Source organism: Nannospalax galili, unplaced genomic scaffold (assembly GCF_000622305.1).
Source record: "Nannospalax galili isolate Female #2095 unplaced genomic scaffold, S.galili_v1.0 scaffold2661, whole genome shotgun sequence".
NCBI classification, from domain to species: domain Eukaryota; kingdom Metazoa; phylum Chordata; class Mammalia; order Rodentia; family Spalacidae; genus Nannospalax; species Nannospalax galili.
This window is the reverse complement of record NW_008344387.1, coordinates 165,433-190,830: the sequence shown is the minus strand read 5'-3', so window position 1 is coordinate 190,830 and position 25,398 is coordinate 165,433. Positions and strand designations below refer to the sequence as shown.

General features: G+C 48.8%; 4 protein-coding genes across 4 annotated transcripts; 1 reads left to right on the top strand and 3 right to left on the bottom strand.

The window, feature by feature from the left end:
* Positions 1–971: 971 nt before the first annotated feature.
* Positions 972–5,896, bottom strand: Znf70 (zinc finger protein 70). The gene has a single exon (XM_017800005.2). It carries the CDS (start codon positions 5,796–5,798, stop codon positions 4,404–4,406), a length of 1,395 nt encoding a protein of 464 aa, XP_017655494.2. The 5' UTR covers positions 5,799–5,896; the 3' UTR covers positions 972–4,403.
* A 4,978-nt stretch (positions 5,897–10,874) lies between these two features.
* Positions 10,875–11,297, bottom strand: Vpreb3 (V-set pre-B cell surrogate light chain 3). Its single transcript, XM_008840624.2, has one exon. The coding sequence runs from the start codon at positions 11,295–11,297 to the stop codon at positions 10,992–10,994; it is 306 nt and encodes a 101-aa protein (XP_008838846.1). The 3' UTR covers positions 10,875–10,991.
* A 7,542-nt stretch (positions 11,298–18,839) lies between these two features.
* CUNH22orf15 (chromosome unknown C22orf15 homolog) lies at positions 18,840–20,408 on the top strand. The gene is made up of 5 exons (XM_008840626.2): positions 18,840–18,864; positions 19,574–19,660; positions 19,748–19,876; positions 20,116–20,190; positions 20,265–20,408. Exons 1-5 carry the CDS (start codon positions 18,840–18,842, stop codon positions 20,399–20,401), a joined length of 453 nt encoding a protein of 150 aa, XP_008838848.1. The 3' UTR covers positions 20,402–20,408.
* Positions 20,409–21,282: 874 nt separating this feature from the next.
* Chchd10 (coiled-coil-helix-coiled-coil-helix domain containing 10) lies at positions 21,283–23,155 on the bottom strand. The gene is made up of 4 exons (XM_008840623.2): positions 23,012–23,155; positions 22,558–22,765; positions 21,555–21,702; positions 21,283–21,459 (listed from the first exon to the last, which is right to left on the bottom strand). Exons 1-4 carry the CDS (start codon positions 23,050–23,052, stop codon positions 21,440–21,442), a joined length of 417 nt encoding a protein of 138 aa, XP_008838845.1. The 5' UTR covers positions 23,053–23,155; the 3' UTR covers positions 21,283–21,439.
* Positions 23,156–25,398: the final 2,243 nt, after the last annotated feature.

Sequence of the window (25,398 nt, the reverse complement as noted above, 5' to 3'; positions counted from 1 at the left end):
CAGGGACTCCTAGTGACACAGAGATACTATACACCACAAAGTTGTCTTCAGCCCCCCCCATCATTCATACAAATAATAATAATAATAAATCAATTATTTTAAAGAACAGAAAAATAGTTCAGGGTTGCTAAGTGTGCTTAGCATACTCAAATCACTGGATAAGGGAGACCTGCACATCATAATTTGCTGACATTTTGGTGTTCCCTAGTCTTCTGAGCTCTACCAGGCTCTGAGGAGGCCTCGTTACTCCATGTTATAGCTAAGAACACTAGGTAGTGACTTAAAGATTGGGCTTCAAGATCCCAAATGTGACAAGAAAACAGTCATAGAAGAGCAGGGGGAGTCAGTAGTGAACTTTTAGTTTACCCAGAAATGACACTCTATATGTGGCTAATAATCATAGAGATGGGCAGGAAATAAACACAATCTTTTATCCACTTAAATAAGTTTATACTAAAATATTAAGATTAAAATTAAATTACGCATTGCTTGATGTTAATAATTTCTGATATAATAAGATTTATATAATTTGCTGTTTATAAGTTACAGATATACAGTAAAATATATACACGAATTTGAAACATAAAATGCTGAGCTAAATGCTATCAAGCAAATTCAAGAAAAGCAGAGGCTTCAATTACAATATTTAGAAGTTTAAGCTGGAAGCATTAAGAGGCAGAGAGGCTACTAAAAGGCACAGTTTTCTTACACATCATCATTAAATAGATATGCTCCAAATATCTATCATATTGATTTACTACTACTTTTTACTCCAATTGTTTCTCAAAAAGATTTGAGAGAACTGTACCATTAACATAGCAACAACATATATAAAAGAGAAACAAATTAAAAGTGAACTAGGGAGGCAGAGACAGGCAGATCTCTGTGAGTTCAAGGCCAGCCTGGTCTACACAGTGAGTTCCAGAACAGCTGGGGCTACCCTGTCTCAAAAAGACCAAAAAAAATTCAACTAGAAACTGGGCATGATGGCATACACCAATGATCCCAGACACTCAGGAGGCTGAGGAAGGATCATGTGAGCTCAGGAGTCTGAGACCAGTCTAAGCAACATAGTAAGATTGTATCTCTAAAAAGTAGTAATAAAGCTGGGTGTGGTGGCGCACGCCTTTAATCCCAGCACTTGGGAGGCAGAGGCAGGCAGATCTCTGTGAGTTCAAGGCCAGCCTAGTCTACATAGTGAGTTCCAGGACAGCTGGGGCTACAGGGAGACTCTGTCTCAAAATGACCAAAATTTAAAAAAAAAAAAAAAAGTAGTAATAAAATAAAGAATAAAATGAATAGAAACTCAAACACACTGCAGGATTCCTTTTACAGCCCCCTCACTGCAGGATTCCTTCTACAGGCCCCTCACCGCAGAACTGGAAGGTATTAAGCCAGAGAGAGAGAAAGAGAATTCAATCCTCTGACAAAACATTTAGATTAGTAAACAAAATCAAGAATTGGACTTTGGTAACAGGAACTGCTGACAAAGCCAGCCACTGCTGGATAAAGGCAAAACAAAAGTGAGGCCAGCCCAGAGAGAGCGCAATTAAAAGGTAACTAAAATACGACCATGTGGCATCTCTTGTAACCTTAGGCTGAAAATCAAAATATAATGGAATCTTTAAAAAAAAAAAAAAAAAAAGACAATAAGCCAGGCATGGAGATACATGATACATGCCTCTAATCCCAGCACTTGGGAGGCTATGGCAGGAGAATTGCTATGAGTTTAGAGCCAGCTTGAGTGACACAGAAAGTACTAGCCAGGACTACATAGCAAAACAATGTCTCAAAACAAGCACAAAATATACAACAAAACAGTGAATAAACATGAACAAGAGTAACTAGGCTCTGCTCATACTTTTTTTTTTAAAAAGTTCATGGTCTTACCAGGTTTGTATAAGAATCTGCCAATGAATCAGGTTGTCTTAATCCCCATGTTACATAAAAAAGGAAAAACGGAAAGAGCTGGGGAGGAGAAAAGAGAAAGTGACTTTCTGAAACATGAGAACAGCAAAAAGTAAGTCAGGTGAACAGAGACAGCATCTGGCAGGGAATGGCCTGACCTCCATTGGTTTGTTCATCGGTAAAACAGATTGGCTCAAACAGGTTGTTAGCCAGGGGGCATACAGCTGTAATTCTAGTACTTGGAGGTGGAGAAATATCAGAAGTTCAAGGCTAGTCTTAGCTACATAATAAATTGAAGACCAGTCTGAGCGACTTGAAACTTCTTCAAAGAAAAAAAAATGTACATATAAACTAGGCATGATATAAACTAGGCATGATGACACATATCTATAAACCCAGCATTTGGAAAGTGGAGGCTGAAGAATCAAGACCAGCCTCTGCTATGGAAGACCCCATTTCAAAACATCAAAACAAGTAAACAAAAAGTGTATGCGCAAAAAAGTTCCTGAAAGTTGGCCTTAAGGAGAATGTGTGCAAAATGATGCTTTAAAAATCAATTGGGCTAGGGTATGCAGGAATGATGGGGAGGGACAGACCCCAGGAAGGTGGCAGATGCAGGATGGCTAAGGACCTGCCTAGTCAAGGTGAAGGCAGAATGGAGATGACAGGGTGAGGGACATTAAAAGGAGGTAGCTCTTTCAGGGGCCCCTGCCTGATGCCCTTGCTGTCCCAAGTGTGTCTTGGCACTCTCTCTTCACTCCCATGGCCTCTGTGGTCCAGCTGGTTGTTCAGTGGGTTCTAGGGCACATGGCTGATGGAAGTAGTCAGGATTCCCACGGTGATTTCTCCAGCCCATCACACCACCCATCATTTGTAATTTCTGCTTTACCACACCCTAAAGAACAAATATGGCTTTCCCATGTTTATTCATCAAAACTCAGCTGCTCACCAAATGAAAGAAACAGCATCTTCAGTGAAGAGTTCACGTGATTCCAGCCATAAACTTTGGAAAACTTCAAAACAGCCCAGACTTCCTCTTTCTCCACTGGCTTTAAGGGGTGGGTGGAAGCAGCACCAAAGAGATCCCGGGGGGCTGGGGCAGAGCTCAGTAGTAGGGCACCGCCTAGAATGTGCAAAGCCTTGTGTTCTACCCATAGTGGGAGTGCAGGGGGGAGACAGAGATTGTTTTCCCTGCCTGGGACAACAAATGTTTTTCAACTGGCCAGCAACTCTCATGGTCTGAGCCCACACTCAGAACGTAGAGGTCTGCGGAGTGATAAATAATCTTTAAGCTCCCCTTGGTGAGTAGGTGATGCTGGAAGCTCTCAGAACTACCTGAGACAGCTTAGGGCTCAGAGCCTGGCCACACACTCTGCCTTATAATCACCAGGGAAGCTTCAGAAACACACCATAGAATGCAACTCCGAGGCTGTGGATAGAATTGATGCAGGTGGAGCAAAAGCAATGGCATCTTTTAACCAACTCTCAGATGAAGTCCAGTTGGCAGCAGAGAAAGAAGAGAGCACAAAGGAAACAGATGACACTGATACGGCAGTCCAGTGGATACATGTGCGTCTGGTCTGGAGGAAACATGCCTCAAGGTCACACAAGTAGAGGGAGACAGTACTAGGACTTGAACCCAGACCTTCTGCTTGAACCATGGTTTCTTCTTGCAAATCACCTGTTGTCCATGTCTGGACACCAGGGAGCAAAGAGAGAAGGCTACACAACCAATGCACAGAGAAGAAATGGCACGCTGTGGTGCTGGGAGCACTGAGTCCGAGAAGTTTCACCAAGAGGGTGCCAATCACAGTCATCACATATCTTCTGGCCACAACAAAACCAAACCTCCACAGCTCCAACAGAGCCACCTAACAAAAATCCCCCCTCCTGCTAATGAGAGCTTATGAGGCCATACACAGGAATCTGCCACACTCAGTTCAAAATCAGTCCTTCCAACTCTTTCTGCCCTGTTAAGCAGGTTATACATCCCTGATGCCAGATCAAGACAGAGAACTCTGTTGCCTCTGTCTACTTTAGAATTCATTTTCTTCAGCTGACTCCAAATGTGAGTGGGTCTCTCTCCATTCTGAAAGTGCCTGACTTCGGGCTGATGTAGAGTTAATCTCACACTTTCTTGGGTTCAAGTCAACCCTCTGCCTCTTGACATTTATTCTCTTTACAGACTCTAGGAAAAGCAGAAAGCACAATTAAAGCCCAGAGGCCTGGGAATCACACGTGTGAATGAGGAAATTGAAAGCCATCTCTCTTTGCCAGCAGTCCTGCCTTGCACCCTAGGGAGCTACTTGGAGGTGGTGAGCCTTGGGGTGGGGGTGGGGGGCCAGCAAGGGGCGATCCCGTTCACAGGCTATTCGGAAGGTCCCAGTGGCAGGGTTTCCATCCGGCACTGGGGTCAAGGAAGCCGCGGGGGTTGGGGGGCTGTTAGAGACCAAGCCACGTGCTCAAGGCTCACTCTGGCCGCAGGGCTCCCGTTTCTACAGCTTCTCCCCAGCATGGACCTTCTGGTGGCGGATCAGGTGGGAGCTACCCCTGAAGGACTTGCCACAAAGATTACACACATAGGGCTTCTCCCGCGTGTGGGTTTTATAGTGCTCGATGAGTGCAGATCTGTGTCGGAAGGCCTTGCCGCACTCGCAGGCATAAGGCTTCTTGCCTGTGTGAATGCGCTGGTGCTGAATGAGAGCAGAGCTGTGGCAGAAGGCCTTCCCGCACTGACAGCACTCGTAGGGCTTCTCCCCGGTGTGGATGCGCTGGTGCTCGATGAGTGAGGAGCTCTGGCTGAAGGCCTTGCTGCACTGGTGACACGTGTAGGGCTTCTCGCCTGTGTGGGTCTTGCGATGCTCGATGAGGTTGGAGCTCTGGCTGAAGGCCTTCCCGCACTCCTCGCACTTGTAAGGCTTCTTCCCCGTGTGGATCCGCTGGTGTCGGATCAGGTGGGACCTGTGGCAGAAGGCTTTCCCACAGAGCTCACATTCATGGGGCTTCTTCAGGGTGTGGATCTTCCGGTGCTGGCTCAAGCCCGAGCTCTGGTTGAAGGCCTTGCCGCACTCCTTGCACTGATAAGGTCTCTCGCCCGTGTGGATTCTCTCATGTTTCCGGAGGCTGGAGCTGCGGCTGAAATCTTTCCCACATTCCCTGCACTCATAGGGCCTCTTCCCAGTGTGGATTTTCTGGTGTTGCGTAAGGGCTGAGCTCTGGCGGAAGGCCTTCCCGCACTCCTGACACTCGTAGGGCTTCTCCCCAGTGTGGATGATCTGATGACGGAGCAGATGGGAGCTCTGGCTGAAGGCTTTCCCGCACTGGTAGCACTCGTAGGGCTTCTCCCCGGTGTGGATGACCAGGTGCCGAAGCAGGTGCGAGCTCTGGGTGAATGCCTTCCCACACTCATGGCACGCATAGGGCTTGGCTGGCTGTGAGCTTCTGTGGGCAGCATTAAGTCCTGAGCCCTCCCTGCCTGCTTCCTCACCATCATGTGGACTGGACTCTTCCCTCTCTTGAATAATCTGATACACGCTGACGTCAGATTTCCGCAAAAAGGTTGGGCCGAATAGCTCCTCTCCCTCAGGTCTGATTCCTGGTGAGATAACCTGATGCTGAATAGGGCTTGAGCACAGACTGAAATTTCCTTCGTAATCCTCACGCTCTGTGTCTTGCTCACCAAGAGGGACCTCCTTATAGATGACAGCCATTTGCTCCAGACCTCTTTCCTGAAAGAAAGGGTCCCCCAGGTCCTCCCCTGGAAAAAGTTTGTCCTCAAACACAAAGGTCTCACTAAACTTCATTGCTGGGGAAACCTCCATTGTGAATTTATCACCCCGGTAGTTATAGGTCTTTAAAATACTCTTCTTTGGTGAAGTGTGGTGGGGCATGCCTATGATACCAGCACTCAGGAAGACAGGCAGGTAGATCTCTGTGACTTCAAGGCCAGCCTGATCTACATAACAAGTTCCAGGTCAGCCAGAGCTATATAGTGAGACCCTGTCTCAAAACCAAAAAGGAAAAAAAAAAAAAAAACAAAAAAAAACTGTCCTTTTGGCTGTAAGTATTGTTCTCACAACCTGAAACAAAACAAGGAATATTGGTAAGTCAGCAAGTCAAGTAGTTCATTGGTACCTCATTCAGATGCTAAAAGAAACAACCAACCAACCAAATGGGTCTAAGACACACACAATGTTGCCCTAAATGAACTAGAGCTGGCTTTCACTTTCACGGAGGACACACACACACACACACACACACCTCAAGGCCCTCATCATAGTGTCTGAAGTTCTTAGGCTAAGGGTGTTCACAAAGATGAACTAAACCAAGAAGTAAAGCAACATCTGGCTACTGGATGGTACTGGGGGTGGGTTCTGTTGGAAAAGAGTATGTCCCTCCTACACTAGGCAAACTGCACTGCCACCAGCCAGGTCCCCAGCCAGAAACCTGCAAATCAACCTGGACCCTCACATTCTCTCCCCACACAGCCCACCTTCGCTGAGGTCACATGCAAAGGACCTTTACCCTTACATCTCACTGACAGGCAGCTCAGGCCTCAGTGCAGCTACCCGGGATCTGTTCAGTACTCTTCTAACCGTCTACCCCCATTTGCTACAAGCCTCTCTGGTCCATTCTCTACACTAGACCAGAGTCAAGAACCTAGAACACAGTCCTGAATATGTCATTTACCTCCTTAGGGATTGTTCAACAACCCAACTCCTTCACAAAGCCCTTCATATCCAGCCCTCTAGCCATCTCCCATCTCTGACATACCCAGATCAACAACTTAATGCACAGCTTTTGTCTTCTAAGAGACCCTTCACTAGTCTAGACCATGCTGGTCCTTCCACACTCATCTGAACGTCCCCTCTTAACTGTACTCTTGACCATTTCAGGCATGTTCCCTTGGTGAACGGGTATGAAGTATGCCCAGTCACAGCCCTGCCACCTGTTAAGTTTACAAGACAGTCCCTTTCCTCTGCCAGTAGCCTTCAGCTCCCTAAGGGCAAGTTCTGCCTAAATACTAAGCCTCCTCACTGTAGCATCTCCAGCTCCAGCACTGAGCATTAGCCCAGTGCTCACAGTTGAATAAAGGACCAAAGGGTGGAAAAGCACTTGTGTTACCACTGATTGTCATGTGCTTTTCCCTTTTTTGACAAAGAATTCTTTATTCAAATAATTGTCTGGCAGATGAACAACTGAAGCAGACAGAAGTAAAACTGCCCCAGCTAGAAGGGTATTCAAGCAGGGACAAGGAAGGAGACTAGAGCCTCTATTTGGCCCTCCATTCCTCTGTGGTGACCTCTGAGGAAGCCCCTTCCCACCCCACTAAGAAATCTCAGTGCTAGATAAAGAAGAACTCCTCGGGTGCCTGATAATAGTGACAGTTCATACTATTGAACACTCGTTACCAACTGAGCAGCACTAGAACTTTTACAAGCATATCTCGTGTAGTCCTCTCAACTACATCAGAGGGCATTGCCTATCCCTGAAGCTTAGAGGGTAACGGCTCATATATCTCAGAATAGACATAAATTAGAACAGATGTGATGGAACTCACTGTAATGGGTAAATGTTTTGTGGTTTTTTGTTTGTTTGTTTGTTTGTTTTGGTCTTTTTGAGACAGGGTCTCCTATAGTCCCAGCTGGCCTGGAACTCCCTATGTAGACCAGGGTGGTCTTTACCTCACAGAGATCCGCCTGCTTTTGCCTCCCAAGGTGTGCGGCACCACACCTGGCATGTGCAAATGTTTTTTTCTTTAACTCTTTAAGCCAGTAGAAAGGCCAGGTGTGGAAAAAAAAAAGGCAGAGAACTAAAATAGTCTTTAAAATTATTATTATATTATTTTGGTCTGTTTGAGACAGGGTCTCCCTGTAGCCACAGGCAGCCTGGAATTCACTAGGGAGACTAGGCTGGCCTCAATTGCACAGAAATCGACCCACCTCTGCCTCCCAAGGGCAGGGATTAAAGGTGTAGACCACAATACCTGGTGTCTTTAAAATTCTTTGATCAGGATGGGCATGTAACTCAGTGACAACTTGCCTAAAGTGCAAAAAGATCCTAGGTTCCATTTCCAACACCAGGTGGGTGATGGAGGAAAGTTTAGTGGCTTTAAACATCTCAACTCCTTACTCTCCAACAGCATACCATCTCCAACCCCTCTCATTAAGCACATGATGTTTTTCAACTTTATCAAACCCAATAAACCCCCATTTTTATCCAGGCTTTCTTCTTGTTCTACCCTTTCTCTCTGGCTTATATTCTTTCTCCACAGTGGGTCCAACTATAGGCCCCCTCAACTCTGGCCAGCATCACATTCTTCACCTCCCTTGTCCATAGACAATCACCAGCTAACTCTCAGCACCTCCGCTAATTCCTAAGATGATTGTGTGTGTGTGTGTGTGTGTGTGTGTCTGTCTGTCTGTCTGTCTGTCTGAATTGTTGTAGCTACTGCTGCTATTGTTGCTTGGGGTTTTGTTTGTTGTTGTTGTTTTGAGATAGTCTCCTATATTCCAGACTGGCCTCAAAGTAGCTGAAAATGACCTTGAATTTCTGATCCTCCTGCCTCTACCTCCCCCAAGTGCAAGGATTTTACAAGTGTGGGACACCACTCTGAGTTTATACTCCTAAAATGTTAAATGTTACCCAGGAAAATCACACAACTACACAGCACCAAGCATATTCCAAGTTTCCAAATTCAGCTGGAACCTCAGTTCCTGGCATTGTCATCCGATGACAGACCTTCTTATTGTCAAGTCTCTTTCTTCTCGATCCATACATCCCCACCCCAACTGGCTTTGCTCACCAAACCACCACCAACCCAACATTTCACGGGGAACAAGTTGCCAGCCTGGGGTTCCTGCCATGAACTCAGTTTGTTTAGCTTTCAGAGTTGAGCTTTTCCTTAGCTACCAAAGCTTAAAAATAAGTAGATTTCTGGCTTTGTCTTGAAAACGTGGAAGCTGTGACAATGAGTCATTCTTCACTAACAGACTTTACCTGCTTGAGTCCCTGAAATCTTTAAGCCTAGCCACAATTTATTCCCCTGGTCTCTGAAAGTTTTCTTCCCGGTGTTCATGCCACCTGACCCCTTCTCCGTATCTGGGGACCGCAATTCTTCCTCCACCCACCTGTTAAAATCCTGGTGTTTCCAAATAAAAAGTTGTCAATCCTTTTTCTATTCCCGGCAATGTGTTAAATGTTTCCAGACTGAAAATCCCAAGGTCTGGAAGCCCATGCTTCCCACCTCTCTCGGGGCCTTCTCCAACTCCCTGTGCATCCACAGGCTGCCAGGGCCTGGGCACAGGACACACCCTCAGTGCGGTCATGGGGTGGCAGGTGGAGCCCGGCGAGTGGCCACAGACCCACCCACCCTGCGGTGACGCAGCGCCCCTACAGGCTTCGCACCATCTGGGGACACCCACACCCGTGGGCAGGCGGTGCGACAGGTGGTCAGGTGGAGTAGAGATGCCAGAGCAGGCGCAGGGCGACTCACCTGGGCCGGGGCTGGCCGGGGCGGGGCACCTGGCTGGGGCGGGGCCACGGGCGGGGCGGAGCCGCACCTGAGCAGTTCCCACCCGGAGCCGTCCTGCCTTCGCGCCTCAGCAGCTGCTGACGCAGAGCCCCCGGACCGCAGCGCGCCTGGAGCCCCGCCCCCTGCCCGCGGGCACTTCCGGGACCACTCTAGGCCTGGTGGAGGTCTCAGCATCTCGGTGTTCCTGCCGCGCCGGCCCGGCTGCGCGTGGCCGGATCTCTGGGTGGTAGTTGAGATCAGGGTATCTTTTTGGTCGTCCTGAGGTCCGGAAAGGCAGGCCCCTCAGGTACCTGCCGCACCCGCCCCGAGGCGGGGTTCAAAAGCCTACTTTCAAGGGAAGCCTGGTCCTGGCTGCCCCGCCCCCACACAGACTGCATTGAGATGAAGGCGGGGTGAAAGGGGACGTGCTAGGAGGTAGACAGTATAGGCCGGACCTCACCAGACCCCGGATCCCCCAACTCTGCATCTGGTTGCTGACCTCCAGGCATGAGGCACTTTCAGGGACACCAGGAAGGAAGCTGGATATGTTAGGCTGTTTTGTGTTTCTTTTTCTTTTTTCTGCCCTAGGAATTGAACTCAGAGCCTCCATATGCTAGGCAAATACTGTACCACAGATCCAGGCCCCCAAGCCCAGGAATGTTTTTGCTGTTTTGGTTTGGTTTTGAGACACTCTCACTATGTAGCCCAGACTTCCTTGGAATTTGCTGTGTATACCAGGCTATCCTGAAACTCAGCAGCTTGCCTCTGCTTTCTGAGCATTGGGGCTAAAAGTATACACCACCATACTCGGCTCAAGGATGTTTTTGAATGCACACAGTCCCCAGCACCAGACACCGAGTTCTGATTCTAATGGCAAGACCTGTCCCTCCAGTCAATGCCCCACCCCTGACTTCCCAGGTGTGGCTACCCATCTGCGGGAAAGCCTCTCCCAGGAGACCAGTAGAACACATTGTTTCTACTGGGTGGGATGCTACCCCAATCTACCCACTGTCATCAGTACCCTCAACCCTGGCCTTCAGAGTCCTCCAGACCTCAAGTCATCACATACCTACCTCCTGCCCATCAAGGATCAGTGGGGACTTGCATGAGAATTCAGGGGAGAGGCAAGGGCTGCCCCTCCCCAAGCCAGCAGCATGGACTCCATGGGGCCCAGCCACCCCAGACCCATGAGCGTTGGACCGCAGTCAGCCATGCAGAGCTTTGGGTGGCAAGGGCTGGTTCCCTTTTCTCTACCTTTAGTGCTTCGGGTCATGAGAAGGTCAGGCACCACGCTAAACCCCTGGGGAATAAGTGCAAGGGTAGGCCACACGTTCCCTAAGGGTCTCAAGTGTTTCCTCTTTGACAGCATCATCAGAATCCCAACTTCCAAGTACTCAGATTGACTAGTCACTTTTCCAGCTAGGATCTCAAGATCATCATAATGAATGTGGTTTACATGTTGAATGTTATTAACTCATTTTACAGAGGAAGGAACGCAAAGCTTAGAGAAAGGGCCCAAGGTCAAAGGCAAAAGTAGGCAGAGAGGAGACATTCATCCCATACCCCAGCCTTAGGGATCAAAGCTATACGCGACAGAGCAATAGTAATCTGCATCATCCTCAGGCTGCACAGGACTGATGGTCAGCACACAGGCATTGTGGGCCACATCTGTGGTAGCTGAGAATCGGTCAGGAATGTCATCCGGCCGATAGTGGCTCTCTTCTGAGTGGTAGTAGAGAAGGTGGGGGGCGCTGCCTGGCCGCTGCTGATACCAAGATACACCCAAGACCCCAATGGTGGCATGCTGGGGCTTGATTGTGCAGGAGAGTTGAGCCACTTGACCCGGCAACACCAGCAGTCCATCTCGCTGAGCCATGGCTGCCTGCAAAACTGAAAGATACAGAACCACTGAGGCCCAGCGTGGGCCCCTTCCTTCCTATCCTGCTACGAATAATCAGACACTAAAGAGACTCCCACTCCCAAAAGTTTCATAGCCCAGGACCATGGGATTGGCCCTGGATGGAGCATGGGGGTTAGGGCAGCTGGTCCATGAGACTTAGAATGCTTCTCGACATCTCCATTTTCCTCTGTGAATGAGGGCTTTGGAGTTTGTGAGCCCCTAAATTTAGTATTAATGGCATGCCTTCAATAATCCATGTTCAGTCGAGAACCTAGTATTCAAGCATGAGACTGGAGCCCTCTGGGTCCCCTTAGTCTGCACCCTACCCCTTTTTTCATTGGACCCTTGTCCCTCAATCTAATGGCTCTTTCAAACCCTGACTACAGGCTAACTGCCCCCTGGAACTCCCTGGGACATATAACTATCATCTGAGTTTCAGGCTGCTGGTCACAGGGTATTGCCTTGGAGGCTCTGTCGGGTAGGTACCCACACCAACTTCTGCTCTGAGAGACTAGGATGACCAGTTGTAGTCTCTCCTCAGAGACTCCAAAGGGTCAGAGTCCAAAAAGACCCACAGATGGGGCAACCAAGGCCCACACAGGGAAGTGACCTTGCCCCAGGTCAGGGACAGAGCTGCCTGGTACCAGGTCTCCTCTCTACCTCCATGCCTCTCCCAGGACCCAGCCCATTATCCCTATTGATTTGCTTCTTTGCAGAGGTCTTCTTGAGCCAGTGCCAACTCCCACCTTTTTTCCAGTTGAATCTCACCTGCCAGGAAGGTTCCCATCAGGAGGAGGGGCTGGCATCCAGGGTGGGCCATGGCCAGAAGTGAGGAGGCTGCTCCAGAGTTGTTCTGCTGTGCTTACAGTTACAGAACTGGAGAGACCACTGGACCACAATAAGACATGCAAATCAGCTCACTGACTGAAGAGGGAAGGGTATGTCTGGGGCCAGTGCCAGGCCCTGTCTACCAAATGGTAGGGTCCTGACACACAGTGGGCGATCAGAAGCTCAGAAGCCTTCACAGAGGTTGGAATTGGCTATTTTTTTCAACACCAAGGATTGAACTCAAGATCTCAAACACAATAGGCAAGTGCTGTACCACTGAACTACTTCCCCAGCCCCAGAACCTCCTTTTTATTTGCGGTACAACTGGTATATAGGAAAGCACACAATTTTTTTTTTTTTTTGGTCATTTTGAGACAGCCCAGCTGGCCTGGAACTCACTATGTAGACCAGGCTGGCCTTGAACTCACAGAGATCCACCTGCCTCTGCCTCCTTAGTGCTGGGACTAAAGGTTTGCGCCACCACCATGCCCAGCTGGGAAAGTACAGAATCTTAAACAGTAAATAAACACACACATTCCTATACTCCTTTCTAGCCACTAACAATATCTGCCCCTGCTATAATTTGGATCTAGAATGTTCCCCATAAGCTCCCATGTGTCCGCATCAGCTTGGCACTGTTGACATTCAGGACCTATTGGGAAGTCTTTAGATCAATAAGAATGTGCTCATAAAGGGATAGTGGGGTCCCAGATTCTTCTCTCTTACTATCTGGCCTGTCATGAGGTGAGTGTCTTTGCTCCATCTCATCCTTTCTACTGTGATATGCTCTCTGCCTCAGACCCAAAAGCAATGGTGTCAATTGACCACGGACTGAAACCCCCAAACCTGTGAGCTGAAATAAACCTTTCCTCTTTGTAAGTTGTTTATCTCAGGTATTTTTTACAGTGATGGAAAACTGACTAACACAACCCCCAAAGGAACCATCATTCTGACTTCTGTCACCTTAGATTAATTTTGTTTATTGTAGAAATTCTATAAATGGACTCTGTGTGTGTGTATGTGAGTGTGTGTGTGTGTGTGTGTGTGTGTGTGTGTGTGTACACACATGCCTGTTTCTTTTGTCCAACTTTAAGAATCATCCATGTGGGGCTGGAGAGATGGCTCAGTGGTTAAGAGCACTGGCTGTTCTTGCAGACGACCTGGGTTCTGTTCCCAGCACCCATATGGCAGCTAACAATCATCTCTAACTCCAGTTCCAGGGAAGCTGATGCACCCTACTGACCTCCACGGGCATTGCATGACATTGGTGCACTTACATGCAGGCAAAACACTTATACACATAAAATAAAAACAAACAAAATTTAATCATCTATGTGGGCAGCAATATATAGTTTATTCTCACAGCTATGTGTAATTTATTGTGCACACACATTACAATTAGTTTACCCATTCTCCTGTTATTTAAACTCCTGAGAATGTTCCAGTCTTTGACCATGATCAGTAAAATTCACAAACATTTCTGTCAACGCTGGGTTTGTTTGATTGGTTAGTTGGTTGATTTTAGTTTTTTGCAACACAAGCTCATGTAGAGCAGGCTGGCCTTAAACTTACAAAGTAGCTGAGGCTTGTCTTCAACTTCTCCTCCTGCCTCTATTTCCCAAGGGTTCCACTATGCTTAGTCTGTCAATGTCTTTTTTTTTTTTTTCTAGAGAGACTTACAGGAGTCCAATTGCCAGGTGGTAGGGCATGTGTACATTTAACTTTAGCACACAGTGTCATGGTTCCCAAGGCAGTTGTACCAGCCTTTACTACTACCAGGAATTACTAGGGAATTCCAGCGATTTCATATCTTGCCAGCCTTGACATTGCCAGTATTTTTAATTTGCCAGAGAACTGAGGTGGTTTTCAACTTGAGTTCAATTCCCAGCTTACGAGTTTTTTCATTTTGGTTTTGGATGGGAGTTTTATTTGAGACAAAGTTTCAGGTTTCAGTTTCAGGTTGGTCTGAAATTCACTATGTAGCCCAGGCTAACTTCAAACTTACATCAGTTCTCCTGCCTCAGTCTCCCAAGTACTGGGATTATAGGCATGGACCACCATGCCTGGCTCAGCTCATGATTTTAACTGTGTGACTTCAGCCAAGTTACTTCCCCTCTGTGTGCCTTAGTTTCCCTGTTGGAAAATGGCAGGAGCACATTGGCAGCTGGAAGATAGCGAAGATGCAGTGCTAGAATGAACTGGCACAGTATTGGGTGCCCTCCATTTCTTAAGTGTGTAGTCTAGATTTGGAATGTCTTCCAAAAGCCCCATGTGTTGAAGGCTTGGTCCTCTGATTGGCTCTATTGCAAGGTGGTGGAAACTTTAAGAGATGGGTGCTATAGAGAAATCTTCAAACAATGTGGAGATGCCCTTGAAAGGGACAGTGGGGATCTACTGCCTCTCTCTCTCTCTCTCTCTCTCTCTCTCTCTCTCTCTCTCTCTCTCTCCCTTGCCTGGTCTCCTTGAGGTAAGCATTGTCTCTGCCTCACACTCTCACCATGGTATGCTTCCTTACCACAGGCCCCAAAAGTAACAGAGCCAACTAACCATGGACAGAAACCTCCAAAACTATAAGACAAAATAATCTTTTTCTTTTTAGTTGATTGTTACAGCAATGGAATGTGGACCTATTGGGAAGTCTTTAGATCAATAAGCATGTCTTTTATTTTCAGTATTCTTGGGGCCTTGTTGACTTTGGAAGGACTGCCCTTTCAAAGTCACCCAATCCTTAGAGATAGTAACTACTGTGTATTTTTCAAATGCAAACTGTGATGGTTAACTGTCAACGTGACATAACCTAGAATCATTTGGGAAGAGAATCTCAATGAAGAATTGTCTATATGTCTGTGTGGGGTCATCTTACTTGAGTTCAATGATGTGGGAAGACCCAGCACAGGCTAGGCAGCACCGTTCCCTAGGCAGGAGCCCTGAACTGTGTAAGCGTGGAGAGACTGAGCTGAGCACAAGCAAGTGAGTATGTGTGTATTCATTTCAGTATGATCTTGACTGTGCTGTGATATGACTAGCTGTTTGAAGGTCTGCCTTGACTTCCCTACAATGATGTATTGTAACCTGGAATTGTAAGCTGAAATAAACTCCTTTCTCCCCAAAATTGTTTTTGGTCAGGGTATTTTATCACAGCAACAGAAATGAAACCAGGACTTCAACCAATCAACCCCAAACCCACACCCCAATTTTCTCCATTACTTGGCTCTCACACTCCAACTATGTTAATCACTCAGGACCATTTACCAAACTAGTATGAACAAGCCGTTTGTCCCAGAGAACACTGAAGTTATTCAAACTAACCAGTCCTAAATCTGCCTGCCCTGCCTTGCCCAATCCTTCTTACAGACTATTAAAAAAATTCATGCCCACAGTTCTTTTCCCTCTACGTCCTGACCATCCACGTCCTTCCCTGTGTGGTCCCATTGGCATGGGCGCCTCCTCTTAGGAACTGTAATAAGTCATCTTTTCAAGGACAACAGTTTTATCAGTTGGCCTTACCATCCTTGAATCACAATTAAAACATTATGCTTATTAACTGATAGACTCCAGAGCTCCCTTGGGAGAAATTACAAAGCTCTTCATGGGTCCCACTCCACTTCTGACACCTCCTAGGGATCTCCATGACACTCAAAATAAAAGACCCCCATCTTCAGAGACACCAAAGACAAATCCCTTGGACAGCAGAGCTTTAGGCTCCAGTCCTACAGCTGCCTTTCTGTCCAGAGCCTGGCTCTAGGCACTATTGTGTCCTCACAGAGAGCACCCTGAGCTGTAGGATGTAGGTCCCTACAGAATGTCTCGAATAATTTTGGGAAATACTGCCTACTTCCATAGCACTGTTCTGAGTGCTTGCTACATGCTGAGAACTGAGATGGCTTTGAAAATATGACATTTAAGATGAACATTGTGGCACCCACCTCTAATGCCAACACTTGTCAAGCTGTAGCAGGAAGATCATGAGTTCAAGGCCAGCCTAGGCCACATGGTTAAATACTGATTTAGACAACAGCAATAACAAAAAAGTGTTGTGAAAACCCTCATAACAGCCCTGCTAACTCATGGTTATATATTCCTTCTTTTTTAAAGAATTATTTTTAATCATGTGTGTGCACATGTGTACACATCTGTGTGAGTGCCTATAGAGGCCAGAAGCATTAGATCCCCTGTAGCTGGACTCAGGCAGTTGTGAGCCACCCTACATGGGTTCTGGGAATCAAACTCAGGTCCTCCGGAAGAAGAGTATGTGCTCCTAACTACTGAGCCATCTCTCCAGCCCCATGTGTAGTCCTTTTACAAACGGAAGCAGTGAGGCCAACCAAATGAAAGTGTTTATTCAGGGGCAAAATGGGTCAATGCTGAGCTGTGTGGAGGACCCAGACTCCCTCCAACCTAGCCATCCAGAAATGTGCCTGCAGAAGGCAGAACAGACAGCCTAATCACACCGGCACCCTTCACACTCTGTCTGGAGGAGTCTAGGGGAGGCTCATGGAGAGAAGGCAGAACACAAAGCAGAGCGAAGGGGAGGCAGTGTAAGAGAGGGAAAGAGAAAGAATAAGGAAGAGAGGAAAGAGAGGGAAAAGCTCGTGAATAAACATAGGTATAAGCCATAGGTGAAGTGTGAGAACACAGACCGGAGAAGGAGACGGGGAGAAGGGGAAGAAGGAGAGGTGGGCATAAATATAAGACAGAGAACGATGGCCGGAGCTGGGGAGAGAGCTGGGGGTACAGCCTAGTGATAGAGCACTTACTTAGCGTGTTTGAGGCCCTGGATAGAAAGACATAGAAAAGGGGCTGGAGAGACGGCTCAGCAGTTAAGAACATTGACTGTTCTTACAGAAGACCTGGGTTTGAATCCCAGCACCCACATGGCAGCTAACAACTGTCCATAACTCCAGTTCCAGGAAATCTGACAGCCTCTTCTGTCCTTCATGGACATTGCACAACAGGTGCATTTACCTATATGCAGGCAATACACGAATACCCATAAATAAAAATAATAAATAAAATATTTTTAAAAAGACATAGCGAGGATGTCAGGGTCTAGGCCCACTATATGAATGTAAATAACAAAGAGGGACTCTCTAAAGATTAAACTTATTTGGGTGCCGGGCGTGGTGGTGCACACCTTTATGCCAGCACTCAGGAGGCAGAGTGGTGAGTTCTGTGAGTTCAAGGTCAGTCTGGTCTACATAGTGAGTTCCAGGCCAACTGGGGCTACAGGGAGACCCTGTCTCGAAAAGATAAAAAAAAAAAAATTAAAGTGGAACTAGAATAACATGGCAGCAGGACTCAGGTGCCACACACATGGCATAGCAAACTACGAGCTATTCAAGGCATTTGACGCAGGAGGACGTTTTTAAAGGTGAAATGGATTACATAAAGCATTTTGAAACAATAATCCTTGCCTACAAGGATCAATAACAAAAGTGACCTCAGTCCAAGATTAAACATACAGTTGCTGGGTGGACGGCCTTGCAGAAATATTTCTGTGTAAGGCTGTGGTGGCCTTTGTACAAGGTTGTGGTTGTGACAGAGTCTTTTGTGGTTAGTTCTTGTAATCAGACATACATGCATAAAATCCCCTCTTGGAACTTCCCAGCTTTACTTATTTGGAGTGGGGAGATGGTGGTTAAAGCTTGGCAAAGGTGACGCCAGTTTTTATTCTTTCACAGTTTCAAAGGGACAACAAAGGTGCACTATGGACAAGGGTGAATGGAAATGTTCTGTAGCCTGGATGTGATGATTACAGAGATTTGTCAACACTTGAAAACAAGGCAAGGATGGCTCAGCAAATAAAGGCACTTGCCACCAAGCCCGATGGCCTAAGTTCAATTCCTTGGTGGAATTCTTATGGTGGAAAGAAAAAACCAACTCTTACAACTTGTCCTTTGACCTCCACATTACATGTGCTTGTGTGTGTGTGTGTGTGTGTGTGTGTGTGTGCGTGTGTGTGTACACAAAATAGGTAAGTATAAAATTCTGTAGAGGGTGATGTAAATTGTACCTCCGAAAGTGTGGCTAACAAGAAAAGAAAGGGGAAAAAAACCAACAACAACAAAAACAAGAACAGAAGAAAATGCTGGAAGGCTGGGAGAGAGGAAGAAAGCAGAGAGGGAAAGAAAGCCACACAGGAAGAGGACACTGGGTGGCTAGGACCTGCAGAGGATGTTGAGGACCCTGACCCAGGACCACCCACCTGGCATTCCTCACATGCACAGTTGGGGAATCAGAGCCCAGTTAGAAGGGAAGGATGGGGGCGGTGAAAGATCCATGAAAGAACCCTGGCAGCCTGGGCGCTGTCCTTGGTAGGGGCTATAGTCTCTGAAGCAGTGTTTGGGCATTCTTGGGCCCACAGTCTGGAGCCCCTACTATGAACCTGACAGGAGCCCCGCCTCAGGGCCCTCCCCAATAGGTTCTGTTACCAGGAAACTGGGAGCAAGGCATTTCCTGCCTAGATGTCTTAGCAGCTCCTACTGCCATGGAGACCACTGGGAGCCGGAGGAGCTGCTGGGCCTAGCAAGCAGCAGAAGGAAGAGGAGGCCAGTGGTCTTGGACTAGCTAAGCAAGTGAATAAAAGCCAAGACCAGAGCCAGGGGAAGCTGGGGAGTTGGAGCTGTGTGTATGGGGGGTGGGAGGTGAAAGGGAGATGAAAGACCCATGTGTCTCCTTCTTGCTGCGGCCATGTTTATCACCGTGACGTTTGGAGGTAAGCAGGGACCCATGTCCCAGAAGGTGGGGGGCCACACTTGGAGTTGTGCCTCCCTCCGCCCAGGACAAGGTATATAGGAAGGAGAGGTACAGCCAAGGAGGTGGGGTGGGAACTTGAGAAAGCAACCCTGTGAGGAGGCAAAGAGAGAGCCTTGGAAATTCCTTGAACTGGAAACTGCTGGGTCCTGCTTGTATAATCCACACAGGTTCATCCCAGCAAACACCTGCTTCCCTACACAGGTAGAAATCTGTCTTCAACTGCACTACCTCTTCACCATCAGTCAGTAGTGGTCCTCATGTATCAGCTTGCACCTACAGGGAGGCCGGGTATAGGAGGTGGGCCCAGCCCTGGAAGCAGTTTAGCTCCTTATGGTTTCCATGGCAGTGGGAGCTGCCAAGAGATCTAGGCAGGAAATGCCTTACCTCCAGCATCTGGGTGCCCCAAGGTTGGGTGGGCTAGGGCCTGGGTCTGGAAGGGAGGGGACTTAAGCTATGGGCCCTACTTGAGTAGCAAGAGGGAAGTGGATGGAGGGATTGCAATGCAGTTCAAGCAGCTTTTACCTAGGCTATTGTGCCTGAGGCACAGTCCTAGCCCCACAATCCTACTGACATCTCCAGGGAGGGGAGGTGGGAGTGGCAGAATTCTTTCAGTGGGTGGGGAGGGGAGCTGGGATGTCCCATCCACTCATCTCTGCCCCTCCACATAGCTGGCTGTCAGGAGCTGGTGAATCCCTGGTGTAGCCTGGTGACGCTCACTAGGCACCTGAAGCAGAGGGTGCAGGTCCCCACAGATGGTAAGGAGATATGGGGGGACTGTGGAGGAGGAGCTGAGGGCCCAGGGAGAGGTGCAGCTTGCCCAGCCTCTCCTTATGCCTTTCCAGCAACCATTGCCCTCCTGGCTAAGGATGGGCACCTGGTGAACCTGAGTGAGGGCTTGGAAGCCCAGGCCCCTTCCCTGGGCTGTTCCTTGCTTCAGGAGCGAGGGACTTATGTCCTGGTACAGATCATTAGTAAGTGGGGACCAAGATTCTCCCTTGCTGCTATGTTGGGATAAAGGGAGGGATAGGAGGCCACAGACCACTTAAGGCCCTGCCCAGCTCCGACTTTGGCTGTGTCCCAGCCCCAGTTTGGCCCTATCAAATGTTCTGTCCTACCTCCTAACCTGGGCCAGCAAACAGATCCAGAGTAAAAGGTGGGATGGGGACCACCAGGATCGACAAGGACCCTTTGTCCTCTTCATACACCACAGAAGGGAAAGATGGGGCCCCTGCATACTATGAGTCCCTACTAGACAACCTAGATGAACAGCACCCGGAACTGGCAGGTGAGTGTCAAGGTAGAATGGGGGTGGGACACATCTCCCCAGTCCCCAACAACATGACTTCCTGGATCTTTCAGAGGAGCTACGCTGGCTGTCAGGCCTTCCAGCCACCAGCAATGGCCAGAGAAGACGCGTAGGCACTCGGCGTGGCCACCGGGAGCAAGATCCCCCTTCACGGTCTCGAAGGGCGGCCTCCCTGTCATCTAGGACCTGATAGCTGGAGCCAGATATTGAAGAGGTATGAGACCCAGGAAGACCCAGAAGTGAGTTTCCTTCCTAAGAGACAGACACAAGTGTGCTGAGAGGTACAGACCCCACACATACACACCCCAAGATGGTACACACTGTACCTAGAGATAGGTCCCCCTAGCCTGCTGGAGTGAAAGCACCCTAAAGGTAGGAATGCTCTCAGTGCTTAGGAAGCTGGTACACATCTCTCCAGCCTGGCACATAGTAGGTGCTCAATGCACAGTTGCTAACTGAACCTAGTAGCAACAATGTGTGATAGAGCAGTCTGCCCTGGGTTTGAAGGGCCTACTCTGTTCCAGCAGGCCCTGTGACCTGGCAACACCACAGCCAAGTGGCCAAGCTGGACTTAACTCCAAGAGGACTGGCTCTGACCTCTACCTTATGATCAACTGCAAACACACAGCAATTCAGTAGGACTCTGCTTTCAGAATCTGAAATTACTAAGAAGTAGCATCAGCAAGAAGGGGATGGTCACAGGATGTGAGTAAAGGGGCAGGTGTCCCTGCGGGCAGATACAACCAGCTCATCCTGAAATAGTCTAGGTACCAGAGTCTGATGCCCCTGGGTCCCTTGCAAATGCCTCATCCCCCCACTTGAGACTCCCCAAGGTAATCTGTCTTTGACTTCCCACAGTACAGATTACAACAGGGTTCATCTTACCCCTCCCAGAGGTTGAACGACAGCCTGGATTACATAGCACACAGAGACACAGAGCCATAGACACACACACACACACACACACAGAGATGAAGCAAAGCACACTAAAGAGGTATCCATCCATCCATCCATCCATCTCCCCGATCTCACCTTCCAGCAGATGGACCAGCAAATAGGCACACAGCAGGCTGCAGTCTAAAATAAACTCTTTAATTGCACATTTGTGGCTTGTGTTATCTGAGGGGTGAGAAATTGCTTCCTTACTCCCGTTCCTGGGTACAATCTCACTGTGGTCTGGCTGTCAGTGAGGGGCCAGGGTAAGTGCAGGGGTATGACCTAGGACTCTTCAGGGCAGGGAGCTCAGACCTGTGAAGAAACCGCAGCGTAAGCTGGTGATCAGCCTGCAAATACAAGAGGGTCTGCTCCTCCCAAACCCCCTGGGGGTCAGTTCAACTGCTCACCGTGATTGTACTTGCACTGCTTCAGGGCCTCGCTGAAGCCCTCACACAGGGATAGGTCACTCTGAGTGGTCGAGCAGTCCAGGAACTGCTTGATCTCATAGGCGCAGGGCCCCATCTGTAGGGGTTGTTGGGCAGGACGTACTGGGGCCTGGAGAAGAGTTACAAGAGGCAATATTATCAGCTCAAGTTTGGTACCCAAAAGTATGTTCCAAAGTTGGAGGTTGCCTGCTTCTCACCACATCCCCAGCCCTGGTGCCCCAAAGAAAGGTCCAAGGCAGATTGAATGACCCAGTACCAGCTAGCCCTGCCTAGCCTGAACTATTCCAGCCCTGTCACAGATGAGCCAGCAGCCAAAACCACTCAACTGAGACAGGGTTTCCCTGTTGCCTCAAAATTAGCAAGTGCAGGAGAGGGGGAGAGAAGGCTCTAGAAAACACATGTGGTCCATGAACATATAGTATAAGCTCCACCCTAAGTTCCAGCACCTTCCTGGCTTAGCCACACTGATTCTCATGACCCAAGACTCACACTGCTAATTGGCATTTGATTTGGCTCAAGACTGGTGGGAGTGGTGGAAACCTAGTAGGGGACAGGTCATCAGGGAAAAGGTGACATGGTTGTAGGCTGACCTTCACTCAGGTCCAGCAGCTACCATACTAGGCCTGGGGGTGAGAACAGGGCTTGGAAAAAAACACATCTCCTCCTATTCCACTGGGGTTAGGTACCCTTTGAGCAAGTCTTTGAGTCCATCAGAGCCTGGTTTTCTCCATTTTTAAAGGACTAGCTGGTGTCATTCTCTGGGAGTCTAGGCACCTTGCCCTCAAGGGAGGGGCAGGGAGAACCTGCCAGTGACTGCCAGTGGACTCAACAGCCTGAGGAATAGGACCCTTTTTGGTCAAAGTCCTGGGCCTGAGGCAACTCTGAGCACAATGAAGACTCCGCACAGGCTCTTCCGCAGCATGAGTGCATCCCACCTTCCTTTCTCTAGGGGCCTGCAGCTCACCTGCTGGACAGCGGGCTGGGCAGGCTCCGAGCTTCCCCCGCTGAAGGCACCGGTCAGGGCGCTGCCTACGACGTGGCCCACCGCCGAGCCCACCGCTACCCCTGCGGCTGTGGACGCCATCTGAGCCATAAGGCCTGGCTGGCCAGAAGCCGCAGGAGCCGGGGCGGCCGCAGAGGGCGGTGGGTGCGCAGGAGGGTGGGCTGGGCGGCTGCAGGGAGCAAGGGGAGGCAGGGTTAATGCTGGACTCCGGCCAGGGACCCGCAGCTCTCGCAAACAAGTCCCTCTACTCCCGGGGGCGCAGGCAACCCTCGTCTTAGACACGTGGTAGCTGCACCCCCGCCCCTCCCCCTGCCAAGATGGCGCAGTAGCCACCAAGGTCATTCCGTGGATGCCCTTGGGGAGTACCACGCTTCCCCTCGCCCGTCCCCTCGGGGGATCCCCGTCCCCGTCACACCTGACAGGCCGGGCGGCCGCGCTGCGGCTTCCGCGAGGCATGGTAGCAGCGGTGGGACCTGGAGGAGCAGAGCCAGCAACGTCGACGGTAACAACCAGGAGCAAAAGCCGCAGCACTTGTCACTTCGGTGAAAGGGGCGGGATCGGAGGCGGGACCTGAGGGACACGCCCTTCCAATGGGAGGTGGCACCCCAGGCCAGCCCCTCATTCTGGATACTGCTTACCTCTGCCTTCCAGTGTCCCCCTGGACAGTGGCCCCTGCGCCCTCCTTGTACCTGGCCTGAGCTGCGAGAGCCTTAAGGACACGAGTCAGTGTTGTAAGCCACCTAAGGCTTAAACATGGGCAGGAAAGCCAGACCTTTCTGTTAGAGGACCTGGCAATGGCTGGGTGAGGTGGCACAGGCCTTTAATCCCAGTACTTGGGAAGCAGAGACAGGAGGATCTCTGTGAGTTCAAGGCCAGCCTGTTCTACACAGTGAGTTCCAGGCCAGCTGGGGCTACAGGGAGACCCTGTCTCAAAAAGATTAAAAAAAAAGCCTCCAGATCATCAGGACATCAAGAAAATCTTTGGGTTCTTCAGAATTCCTGTTAGGAGGTGTCCTGATCACTCTTCGACTCTCCTGGAGCCTGCAGCTTTGAGCTGTATGGGTCCTGGGTGTGCGGAGGGGGTTGATCTGCCCTCAACCCTACCATACTCTCTGGGTCCAACCTATCAAGTCCAGGTGGGCTCCTGGCTCTAAGGATGCTGCCACTAGACACTGATAGCCTTCAGTAAACATTCAAGGAATGTGTTGTGTTCATCCCAAAGGTGAACTGAGTGCAGGTATTTGCAGGCCTAGGTCAAAACCAAACTCAGGTTTGAGTTCAGAGCCTTATGATTTCAACATCTTAGTACCACTCAGCTTTTATGGTCTTTCCTCGGTGACTTTGCTGGGATCATACTATGACTCCCAGGGGAAGACAAGTAGGAATCTTGACTCCTTTCCCCTCTCCTGTGACTGTTTAAGGTTACAACAGAGATCACCTGGTACCAAGAAATTAACAAGAGAAAAGCATAGGGAACAGGTGGTCAGAGCTATTCAGGACCACACACTGGACATGAAATTCATGCCTGCTCCTGTGTTCTGACATTTGTTTCTTTCCAAGGCCTATGCAGCTCTCCCACAAGAACTTCAGTGCTCCTCTCTCTGAAGTGGAGTTACTTACCAGCCACCTGCTGGATGGATTTCCCTGAGCAGGTAAAGAGTGGGCCACTCCTTACTCAAAGAAATGCCAGGCCTGCTCCAGACCTACTGCTTTACACATGGGATCTCTGCTTACCTGGTTTCCACTGGCCAAATGGGGCCATCCTTCCAGGCTCGACTTCTGCAGGCCTCTGTGGCCAGCCCACTCTGGTTAATGTGCCCTGCTGCCCTTCCAGAGCCTGCACTAGAGATAGTGGTGACTTGGGCTTTGGTGGTTGGTGGGCTGCAGGCTCCCCAAAACATGACCATGCATCCTTGGAGAACCTGAAGGCCATTTACGTACTACACAAATGAGCGGGTTTTTTGTTTTGTTTTGTTTTTATGTGTGTGTTTTTTTGAGACAGGGTCTCCCTGTAGTCCCAGCTGGCTTGGAACTCGCTATGTAGACAGCCTGCCTCTGCCTCCCAAGTGCTAGGATTAAAGGCATGCACCACCACACCTGGCAGAGTGTTTCATTTTTTTTAAATCTTCTTCTTTCATATGCATCAGAAAATGTATGAATAGCTCATCCAGTTCATGATTTCTTGACCAACATTGCTGAGGCTGGACCAGTACTTGAAATTCTGGATATGGGGATATGTGTTTGTAATCTCATCACTCTGAGAAGCTAAGGCAGGGTATCTTCAGTTGAGGCCAGCCTGGGCTACATAAACACATAGGAGGCAGGCCTGGCATGGCAGTGCACATCTTTAATCCCAGCACTGGTGAGGCAGAGGCAGGTGGAGCTCTGTGAGTTCAAGGCTAGCTGGGGCTACATAGTGAGTGCCAGGCCAGCTGGGGCTACAAAGAGACCTTGTCTCAAAAAAACCAAAAAAAAAAAAAAAAAAAAAAAAAAAAAAAAAAACCATAGGAGGCTCTGTCATGAAAGAAAGAAAAGAAAGAAGGGAAAAGGGAAAGAGGAAAAGAGGAAGAAAGAGAGGGAACAGGTGAGAAAGAGAGAAGGGAAGGAGAATCCTGCTTCGATTAAACGTGTACATCACTACACCTGGCTGTATATACATTTTTTACAATAATAACCTGGTGTTGAACTTAATTCTATTCACTGTTATGATTCTAAATTATTCATATGCCTTCACTTTTGGACACTAACTCATTTCTTATATAGTTTTCTTTTCATGGTTAACTTTTTCTACATCTACATTTT

What these genes read in the sequence shown, in the direction of transcription:
- Znf70 (XM_017800005.2), bottom strand. Translation starts at nt 5,798, where the DNA reads ATGCCCCACCACACTTCACCAAAGAAGAGTATTTTAAAGACCTATAAC.
- Vpreb3 (XM_008840624.2), bottom strand. Translation starts at nt 11,297, where the DNA reads ATGGCTCAGCGAGATGGACTGCTGGTGTTGCCGGGTCAAGTGGCTCAA.
- CUNH22orf15 (XM_008840626.2), top strand. Translation starts at nt 18,840, where the DNA reads ATGTTTATCACCGTGACGTTTGGAG. An exon ending in TATCACCGTGACGTTTGGAG is followed by an intron (nt 18,865 to 19,573) that starts GTAAGCAGGGAC and finishes CCCTCCACATAG; the next exon opens with CTGGCTGTCAGGAGCTGGTG. An exon ending in GGTGCAGGTCCCCACAGATG is followed by an intron (nt 19,661 to 19,747) that starts GTAAGGAGATAT and finishes ATGCCTTTCCAG; the next exon opens with CAACCATTGCCCTCCTGGCT.
- Chchd10 (XM_008840623.2), bottom strand. Translation starts at nt 23,052, where the DNA reads ATGCCTCGCGGAAGCCGCAGCGCGGCCGCCCGGCCTGTCAG. An exon ending in CCCAGCCCGCTGTCCAGCAG is followed by an intron (nt 21,703 to 22,557) that starts GTGAGCTGCAGG and finishes ACTCTTCTCCAG; the next exon opens with GCCCCAGTACGTCCTGCCCA. An exon ending in GCAGTGCAAGTACAATCACG is followed by an intron (nt 21,460 to 21,554) that starts GTGAGCAGTTGA and finishes GTTTCTTCACAG; the next exon opens with GTCTGAGCTCCCTGCCCTGA.